Source organism: Rousettus aegyptiacus, unplaced genomic scaffold (genome assembly GCF_014176215.1).
Source record: "Rousettus aegyptiacus isolate mRouAeg1 unplaced genomic scaffold, mRouAeg1.p scaffold_m13_p_15, whole genome shotgun sequence".
Classification (NCBI taxonomy): domain Eukaryota; kingdom Metazoa; phylum Chordata; class Mammalia; order Chiroptera; family Pteropodidae; genus Rousettus; species Rousettus aegyptiacus.
Window position 1 is genome coordinate 2,743,478 of NW_023416290.1, and position 10,084 is coordinate 2,753,561.

Consider the following 10,084-nt stretch of genomic DNA (forward strand, 5'->3'; position numbering starts at 1 on the left):
CGGGTCGTCCCCGCGCCCCTCGGAGCGTCGTCGCCCTGACAGCTGAGGGCGCCGCGCGCCAGAGACGCTTTGCTCTGAGCACCCGTAGAAGCTCTGCCTCTTGCACAAGAGCGGGGGTGGGGGGGGTGGGGTTGGGGGGTTGGGGGGGGTCAGTGCTCGGGCACTGTGAGGACAGCCCTTCCTTACGTCTGGGAGATGTGAGTCGTTCATGCCACCGGCGTGGGCGTCACAGGTGGATCCGATGATCCGCGGGTCGTTCGTTGGATTGCAGACAGGGCCCCCTGGAAAGCTGAGCGCACAAAACGCCCACTGCGGTCAGTCTTGGCCCAGCTGTCGCACACAGTCCTGCTGCGCCACTGGAAAGGAGTTCTTGAGGATGAGCACTGCCGTCGAGAATCTTCCATCGATTTGAAGTTTTGATTATCACAGGTGTTTGGAGAAAAAAAAACAACACTTCTCAGATGTGGTCAGTGATTGCTGCTGTTCTGTAGGCTGCACAGAGGCGCACACACGTAGAATAAACCTGCATCCGAGTGAATTGCAACGTTTTGACAGCGGAACGCCGCCAAAGCTGACGCCCGCATGTCAGGAAGCAAGGGACCACAACAAGCGATGTTCGAGGACAGCAGAGGCGCGGCCTTGCATTGCAACGACTGGACCTGTTGGCTATTAAAAAGGTGTAGCGGTTAATAAAACTGCGTTTGATTAGGTGCAGATTCGGGGGATCATTTCTGATGGATCATGGGCACCGGTTCTCACACGGCCAAGTAGATTTTCAGACTTTGATGTATAATAGTCTCTCTCCAGGCATGTGAATGGCAGCCCCACAGAACTCAAACAGGTCAGCTTGTCAAGGGACTGAGCCCACTTCGATTTTCATCAGGAAAATCCTGGTTTAACAGATGTGCTTTGTGTGTTGCCCCGAAGGACAACAGGTTTAGATTTTTCCGAATCAAAGGAAGACAACATTCCCGAGCTCTGCATTTCTACAGAAGACTCTGTACCCGCAGCCCTCAGCTAAAACACAATGCTCGTAACTCTCAGTCTTGACTTGAGAATAAGACGCCCTTCCCCAAGCCTCAAAGACAGTTAAGCGGCAATCCAAGAGGATGGCAAAGATGTGCGATCTTCGCTATTTAAAAAAGTGAGTGTTTTTATAAGAGGGATAGGCAAAGAATGGGTGGGCGGATTTGAAAGGGGTTGGATCAGATCTGAGCGTGACGTTTTCATCTCTGTTTTCTGACGTTCAAGACACACTTTGAAAAGGAGAGGAACATTTATCCCGACTCTACGAATTAGAAGTCAGATATCTAGATGTGAAAAAGCCTCATCGGAGAGCATAAACGATCGAAGGTTAGAAATAGCACTTTGAAACGTTCTTTTGTTACCATTCGAATGTTCGCATTTGCTTCCACAGCCCCGGATCATAAATGTCTCTGGGACAGCCTACAAAATGACCGAGCACGGTCCCAACGCCCCCTTCCCCCTGCGCCAATCCACACCCAATCCCTACTGCCCATGTTACACGTTAGGCACATGTGAGAACTACATGGAACAGAAAGCAAGGTAGTGATCAAGAGAAAAGATGTATTTACGCTGACATATTTATGTTAAAGTCATTCAGTATGTGAGAAATGTTCGCCACCAATAATAACCCCCAAAATGCAAACGAATGAGATAGAGCCCCACTATCAGAATCACAAAAAATCTATAAATTAGTAACAACTGGTTGTTGCAAAGATGTGAGTAAAGGGGACGTCTTATAATAGTATAAGATCTGGTAAAAATAGAGAATGATGCGGCCTCCTATGGGCAGTATCTATCGTATACACACATGGTGTGTGTAAGTGTGTATACACATAACTACATATAACACTCACACACATGTGATGTACGCATGCATGCATATATATTTCGTAGCACTGTTTTCCTCAGGGGGGGAAAGATGTACAAATATGGAAAGGTATCACTTTCTCAAAGAATTTGCTATAATGTATTTTTAATATAAAAAGTTACAGAACACTATAGGATGATCTACATTAAGAAATGTATATGCTAAACAAACAACTGAATATACATAGAAACTCTACACACTAAAATGTTAACAGCAGGGATGTTAACATCTTAGCTTTAGGGATGATGGTTATCTGAAAGATTACATTGTAGTAGTTTCACATGGTAAAATCGAGGTTAACTTCTCTGTATGTGCTTCCGTGTACCTCTCAAGTTGAATATATCTCACAGACCACATGACGCCTTCGAGAAATGTGTATGCTGTGGGTGTTGGAGCCAGACAGGCACGGTTCGGGTCCTGGCTCTATCACTTGAGCATCTTAGATGTCCTAAATCTTTCTTTGCTCAGCTATGAAATAACGATGAGCCTAGTTCCTATGTCATGAAGTGTAAGGATTAAGATTAATGAGAGAATGCAAGGTCACGCATGAAAATGCCTAGTGTAGGCACCGCTGCCCAGGCGGCTGGAGAGGGGCTGTTGGTCAGTGCTGTTATTACGTTGCACTCAAAATCCAGGTTTGCCTGGCCCGTCGGATACGTTCTGACCCCAGTCCGTTCTTAAACCCGGTGGGATCCTTGTTCTCTGAGAAGTCCGCATTTGCTCCTACATTGCACTGACGTCCCCACGCAAAGAGCTACACTTTCGTCACCTTCTCTCATCACCAAAGGATTGTGTGGGTCTCGATTTTTCTAAATGTATTCAGACAGAGCGCCGCCTCCCCACCCCCACCCACCCTGCGCCGCGAAGGGCTCTGGGGGGTATGACGAGGGGATCGGTAGCTCAGAGTGGGGGTGCCTGGGAGGGCTCCCCCGAGGAGATCATATCTGAGCTGAGACCTGAATGGAGACAAGGAGCCCTCCAGGCACACAGACGGGCCGGTGACTCAGCTCTGAAACTGAGCGCCTCCAGAAGGCGTGGAGGGGTCCAGGCAGGAGCCGACAAGACACGGTTCGTGTTTTCTGAAATCTCTCTCTGGTAGACAAAGGACCGCGAGGATACGGAATTAAAGTGAGAAGGAGCAGTTGGGAGCTGCCATAGGCCCGGGGCACAGGTGAGGTTTAGACGAAGGTTGTGCAACGAAGACAAAGAAAAGTTGACAGGTTTGGGAGATACGCCGCAAGTGAAGCCGTCAGGACTTAGGGGCAAATTAAATGCAAAAGAGAAAAACTCGAATGCACATCCTACCGCCTCATAATTAAACTCTTTAATACGTGTCTGTACATGTGTTCCCAGGTAGATATCATTACTTTGCAGCCAGAAATTAGTTATGTCCTCCTTTTTTGTGTGTGGCTCAACTACAAAAATGAGGATGGCCCTTTGCAAAAAAAAAAAAAAAAAAATGAGCACACAAGGAAAGACTTGGTGACTCGAATCCAGTTCGTGTTTTGACTTCTATCGTGGGGTCCACGGCTGCACATGGAGGAGGCTCCTGCCCTGCCCTGCCCTTTACCTGTCGGCTTCTGTAGGCGCCGTGCTCTGCCGTCCCAGGAAGGGACTCCCTGGTCTCTCCGGACGGCCTGAGGAGGACGCTTCGGAGCGGGAGGAGCCTGCGTGGATGGGAAAGGCGGGTGGCTCTTCGAGAGGCCGAGAAGGGAGGAAGGAGGTGCGGACCGGCGGGGGCGGGACCAGGGGCAGCTGCAGCCGTCCGGCTGGGGCGCGGAGAGCCAGCAGCAGACAGGCTGCGACCCCAGCGCTGAGGCTGCAGAAGCCTCAGCGCGGGTCGGACAGCGTTCGGTGGCCCACGGGAGCCACCGCAGACTTTCAGATGGGGGAGTGGCACAAGCTGGTCCCGAGTACGGACGATGACGCCGCTGGCGTGGTGGCCACGGGGGGCTGTCTTGAGGGCGCGGAGGTGACTGACGGTCTCCAGCAGTCACTCCTCTGGGCTCGCCCCAGTGGTTGGCACCCCAAAGCCACTCACTGTCCCCGACCGGCAGGGAAGCTCGTCCACGGGGAACTCTGTCCTGGCTGTGCGCCATCGGCCTGGGGGAGACTGTCTCAGCCCTGTGCTGCTACCCGAGGCCCTGCCTTCTCCTCCTTCGCAGGGGTCAGGTCCCCAGGGCGCCCGGAACGCCCCGTCTCCTCCCGCCCCCTCCCCCGCATGCCGCACAGACAGTGCCGACCACGACCGCCCGCGGGCGTGCCCTCTGACCCGAGCGGCTCAGGGGTAAGAGCCGCATGAGCTCACACGGGCCGCACCATCGGGGCGGAAGGCGGAAGTGAAAGGGACGACTTTGTGACAGAAAAAGAGCAGGACTCGCTTGACTCCGGCGCCGCCCTGGCAGAGGAGGGGCCGCGCTTATTCGCGGCTCCCAGGTCGCCTGGCCCTCGGCCCTCGGTGCATCGTCCGTCTGCGGCCGGACGCACGGACGCCGGTGTTTGTCACTGCTGAGCCTCCCCTGTGTGCGTTTCTGTCCCCGGAGCCGCGTTCACAGCAATTGAGTGCCGGGCTGATCTAGTGACTCAGGTCAAGTAATCATTGCTGAACGTTGGAAACATATATGCCCTTTTGTTGAAGCTAATAATGAAACGAAATAGCATTTCCCATGATCGAAATATCCCAATTAAAGAACACTGAAGCCATTTGTTCCTATGCCGTGGGCGTAACCCGAAACAGTGTCCGAGGAGAATACAGTTAGACTTGCAATCTTTCTATTAGCATTTTCACGTAAGAAGTCATAGCTTTGGAATAGTGTGTTTAGTTTTTTTAAAAGCAGGAGTTTATTTAAGAAAACAATCCTGTTAATGTTTAACAAGAGAATAGTAATTACGATACATAAAGCCAGCTCGATAATTTCCAAAACTCTCTTTAAGTTTTTAACAGATTACTTTTAATATCTGGCTTGTGTCAGGGTCACAGTGGACTTCCTAGTTTGATTTTCTATGTTCCCGTTTGTTTCTCTGCTGAATATAAAGATATCAGCAATCGCAGTGAAAAAAAAACATGAATTCACAGATAAACGTGCAGTGTTTGGCAGTAATTCTCAGCTACTCCGATTGGATGAGAACAAAGGTTATTTTATATTTAAGAAAAACTATTGTGGAACCACAAAAACTGTGGCACATTTGAGCTGACTAAATAACAACCTAACTAAATACATTTCAAGACCCACAATGGCTCAAGAGTAATTACATATCTGTGTGCAGACAGGGCTTTCTTCTTCAAGTTTAAAAAAGGCTTGTTTGTTTATTCCCCGCGATTCTTCCTAAACCGTGGCGTATAAAGTGGTTCCATAACTTGTTTTCATCTCCACATCCTGTGAAGACCTTTTGTTTATGATATTCCTTTTGAAGCCAGGGAGAGCCTTGCAGATGAAAGAGATAGCACTGTCGCGCTAGAGTAAATAAAGGGAGTTGTCCGTCTGACCAGCAGCTGTCACTCGAAACTAATGCCCCGCTAAGTCCGGAATCTTGGGGCTATGTGGGGAGGAACAGCCACTCCCGGCGACCGCGGAGGGCCGAGCGGCGGGCTGCTCTGGCGAAGGGCGCAGGCCCTGCGAGCTCTGGCCCGCGAGGATGCTCTCACGACCCCCCAGTGCCCAGGCCCCCTCGCCTCGGTCACCAGAGCCTTAGTTTTGTTTGGGGATCAGTTCGCCCATCCCCCAGCAATGGTCGCAGTTAAACCAAGCTAACGATTCCGTTCTGTTCTGCTCGCTTCGGCTTCTCCCCTCGCAAGGAAGAGCTTTCGCTTTCCTGAGACAGGGGACAGATGTACCGATGCCACCCCGTCCTCCCTCGCGGCGACCCGGAAGCAGATGTGAGACCGGAGACCAGGCAGCCACGTGCCACCACGGGCCCCGACACCGTGTAGCCACCGAGCCCAGTCCCTCGGCCGCCTGCGTGGAGACCTCACGTGAGAAAAAGAGGCGTTCCTACCTATTCAAGGCATGGCTACTCCGTGCTTGTCACCGGCAGTAAGACGCATCCCGCAGTGGAGCAGACCGAGGTCGCCTGCCTTCCCAGCCCCGGTTCCTCGCATTACAACATCTGCTGCCCGTCCTGCAAGGCGGACACGAAGACTCTGACCCTGCAGAAGCCTGCTGACCGAAACGACTCGGCTCAAAGGAGGACCTCTCCCCGAGCCGCTCACGTCCCCCCTCCCCCACCCCCACCGGGCCCCTCGCATCCCCCCTCCCCACCCCCACCGGGCCCCTCGCGTCCCCCCAGTCCCGTGACCATCTTTTGGTTCAACACGATCCAGGGAACCTTGGTTTTTCTGATGAAAATAGCCGCCCGAACTGATACATCACTTCGCCGCAAACATACGTTATGTCCAGTGTGATGAATACTTCGCTCGTGATGAACACGTGTGAGATGCTGCACTACACGTCCCAAGCGACACAGACGGACCCTCGGTTGCTAACACACCAATGTGCGTAGGAACTCCACACTTTATAAAATATACTCGTGCGTACGTGATCTCCTCCAATGCCCACGATAACCTTGTCAAGCCCTCGTGTGTTTTCTGTGGCTTTTTTCGATTTGGCACGGATCGAGTCCGAAACTCGCAGCTCAGAGGCTAAGCTAACTCCCACGTCCCCGTTTGAAAACCTTGAAAGTGACATAACTCCACCTCAGGTCTTCCTGCTCCACATCCAGTTTTTGTCAGCGGAGCCGCTCCGGGCAGGAACCCGGCCGTGCCCGTCCCTGCATGCTGCCCTTCTCTCCACGCCCCACCCCTTGGCGCCCAGCCCAGTGCCTCACAGTCGTCTAGGCAACCATCAGCCCCACTCTGCGCAACTTCTATTTATGTCTGCCGCCGCTGGACCGGAAGACGAGAAGATGAAGCGCGGTGGGCGATCAATAACATTTGCCGAAGGGGTCATCTACGCTGCCCTCACATCTCACACCCCTGCAAATAAGCAGTTATTCACGCGTTAAGCCCCTCAGATTTGAGACTATAAATTCCTACATAAGAAGGATTCCATTTATTATTTTGGGGTTAGCTTTGGAGTATGCCTCTTTTTAAACAGTTAACAGCTAGAGGGGAAAGTCTTATAGAATTTCTAAGACAAGTGCTTTTTTTTTTTCCTGTGAATTTACACCATGATGCCGCCAGTAAGCATGGAGCGGGCCTTGCCCACAACGACCAGGTGGTGGGTTAGCACGTCGAGATGAGCTCGGAGATGAGCTTTGCTTCATTGCAGTGGATGATATTCTGCTGGAGGCACTGGAAAATCCAAAAGAGGTGCCGAAGGCAGTTTTAAATAATCGTGTCTGGAATAAGGTCACAGCCTTTCCTTACAATTACTTTTAAAGGCATTATTTCATTTGGATTCCTCTGGTATGTTCTATCTTTAAAAAGACACTTAAGAGTGGAATTAGTAAGTCAAAGGGCACGAACATCTTCTCGATAGGCTTCGTTTTTTCCCTGATTTTTACATTAATGCATGCTTCCGCAGAAAATACAGAAAGTACATAAAAGTGACCAGAGGGAGAGAAATAATTTACTTATAATGATCATAAGTAATGGTATTATATATACTATTTAAATATGTAAATGCATATTGTACGTACTTAAATAATGGCACCTTTATTTTTAGAAAACGTTTCTTCGCTAGCAATCACGAATCTCACTAACCAGCGCGATCGGGGGCTTTCCTTGGCCCCCCAGGAGGGCAGGTCCATATTTGCCGGACTCATTGTCCTTTGGCTCACACCAAACACGGAACGGGGTGCACGGAGAGCTGGAGTCAAACACGCACTTGCTGACCTGAGCCGAGCAGGTGGTGACTGGGGGGGAGGGGGCTTAGTTTGGAGGTGGCGGCAGGAGGTGCAGGGGGGTCGCCGGGGTCAGGGCGTGACCGGCACATCCGCACCCTCGCCGCCTGCACCCAGCTTGGCCACCAGGGTCTTCGAACTCAGACGCCGTCCGCCCCACTCCTCCTCATCCGTGAGTCGGTTAAACGGCGTGTTCTCGTGTTGCCCGGGCACGTCCCGTCTTAACACGCGTTTTATTCCGATCAAGTGCTGACTGCAACGTCGTATAGTAAGTACCTCTAGCAGCACCGTAAATGCATTAAAATTACCCGTTTGCAGCCAGGAGCGTGGTCACCGACATCTCTTTATAGTGCATTTCACACGCTGAGGACGAGATGATAAGCAACTTCTTCCCACTCGTCGACTCTGCTCTCGAGTACTCGAGGTCAGTGTGAGGATTCGTTCTGAGTCCACGGTCGTCCCGAGAAACACATAGCACCGTCGGAGGGGTGATGGGTGCAGGCGATGCCAGCGAATGAGCATAAACCCGTCGGCGAGCAGGCAACGCAGAGGCCCCCGGCGCAGGGCAGCGGCTCCTTCGAAGTCTGAGTTCAAGGGCACTCGACCCACTCCCCCCGCCAAACTGAATTCCAAGTGAACTCAGGCCTAGAGATGTAGACAAGGCCACACTAGGGCACTCGCGGCCTGGAGGGGTGACCTTGGAGAGGGTGACCGGGCACACGCAGGGACTAGCAGGCACCTCAGGAGGCCGGCTCCCTGGCTCTGCTGCAGGGCTGCTGGGCCTGGAGCGCCTCCCCCCTTGGGAGCAGACGCGTCTGTGTAGCCCAGACCGGAGAGGAGCAGAAGAAAGAGGAAGGAAACCTCAGAAATAGGACAGAAGAGCCCCGCATCCCCCCACCACCACCCCAAGAAGCATGCTTTGCTGCTCACTCACACGTTGCTGCCTTTTACAGGGGTTTGGGTTTTGAGATCGCAGGCGACCTATGCATCAGCTGGCGGCCTCCACAAAGGACACACACCCACGCACACACGCACGCACACACACAACCCAACGCCGCCAAAGCCCATGGCGAGGGTGTCTCTGCAGACCGTGAGCTGGAAGAGACCCTCCCTGTAAAGCCGTCACGTTTGGCGCTCGTGGTGCGTTCGGGAATGCGACCTCCGACTTAGTTTGTTCTGAAAACAGAGCACGGAAGTTAATTGAGTCCACGATTCCACGCGCGCTTTTTAAATCGTCACAGGATTGCACGTGCTTCCCGCCGACACCGCTATATCCTCCGCCTCGTAACACATGTATTCAGAGCATTTGCTGAATTCCTTTAATAACACCTGTCGGTACCGGCAATGATCCAACTCTTATGCGGAAAGTATTATCGGGCCCATGTCACGAATGAGAAAATTAAAGCTCAGACAGAGCGTTTGTTCACGGCGATACGCAGAGGGGAAAGGCAAGCGGAATTTGAACCTAGGTCATCCCAAGTCGCAGGCTCTCTCCAACCCGGTTACCTCTACACATGTCTGTCCTGCCGGATCGAAGCCGGTTGTGATCGGAATCGTCACCTTCGTGCATTCAATTTTTTTTTCTGTCCACAGCAAAGAACACAAAATAGGTATTTGAGAAATATGTAAGTTGAGGTAAATAGACTGTCGTGAAATTTTAGATGTGGGGAATGCATAGAAATACCCCGGTGTGAACGCGCCATTTTATAATTCAGGAAACGAAGGCCCAGAGACGCTCTTCAGGTTCACATGGGGAAGAGAGTGTTTGCCGAAAGGAAACAACAGTAACAAAAGGTCGCGTTAATTTACGAGAGGAGCCGCAGAAATCGCGTGCGCGCTGGAGCCACGGGGTCCGGGGTCAAGGCAATCCGCCGCTTACTCGCTGGGTGACCTCGGACAAGTTGCTTGGCCTGCGTGTGCCTCTGTTTCTTCACCTGCAAAATGGGAATGCAGGACCGGCCCCACCCCCACCCCCGTCTTTGTGACCGGTATAGGACTCAGTCACTTGAAAGGTGTGGACATCACCTGACCCAGAGCAAGCGCTGCTGGCTGTTCTGTGAACAGTGTCTGGATTCCAGAGACTGTGCCAAATGTTTGAAAACCATTAGCTTGATTTACCTTCTTGTTAAATATTAACGAAGATAACCTGTTCCTCCATTTCCCAAACAAGGACCCTTGAGACGGAGAGAGAATCCACAACGTGGCTGAGATTCTGGCTGGCAGTGGAGGAATAAAGAGCTTGACCATTGTGCTGGGGCTGGATCTCATTATCGGCTCTGTCTCCTACAAAAAAGGAAGAGTGCTTTGGGGTCCCCGTTGTAGCAGGTACAGACTCTCTGGCCAAGGCCA

The 10,084-nt window shown here is 51.9% G+C and overlaps 1 protein-coding gene across 1 annotated transcript; it reads right to left on the reverse strand.

Annotated features, from left to right (window-relative positions):
• Nucleotides 1-201: 201 nt before the first annotated feature.
• LOC107514096 (DNA translocase FtsK 1-like) lies at nucleotides 202-4,116 on the reverse strand. The gene is given in 3 exon segments (XM_016151465.2): nucleotides 202-666; nucleotides 3,465-3,651; nucleotides 3,654-4,116. Coding segments are annotated over 3 exon segments (726 nt in total). The 5' UTR covers nucleotides 3,994-4,116; the 3' UTR covers nucleotides 202-467.
• Nucleotides 4,117-10,084: the final 5,968 nt, after the last annotated feature.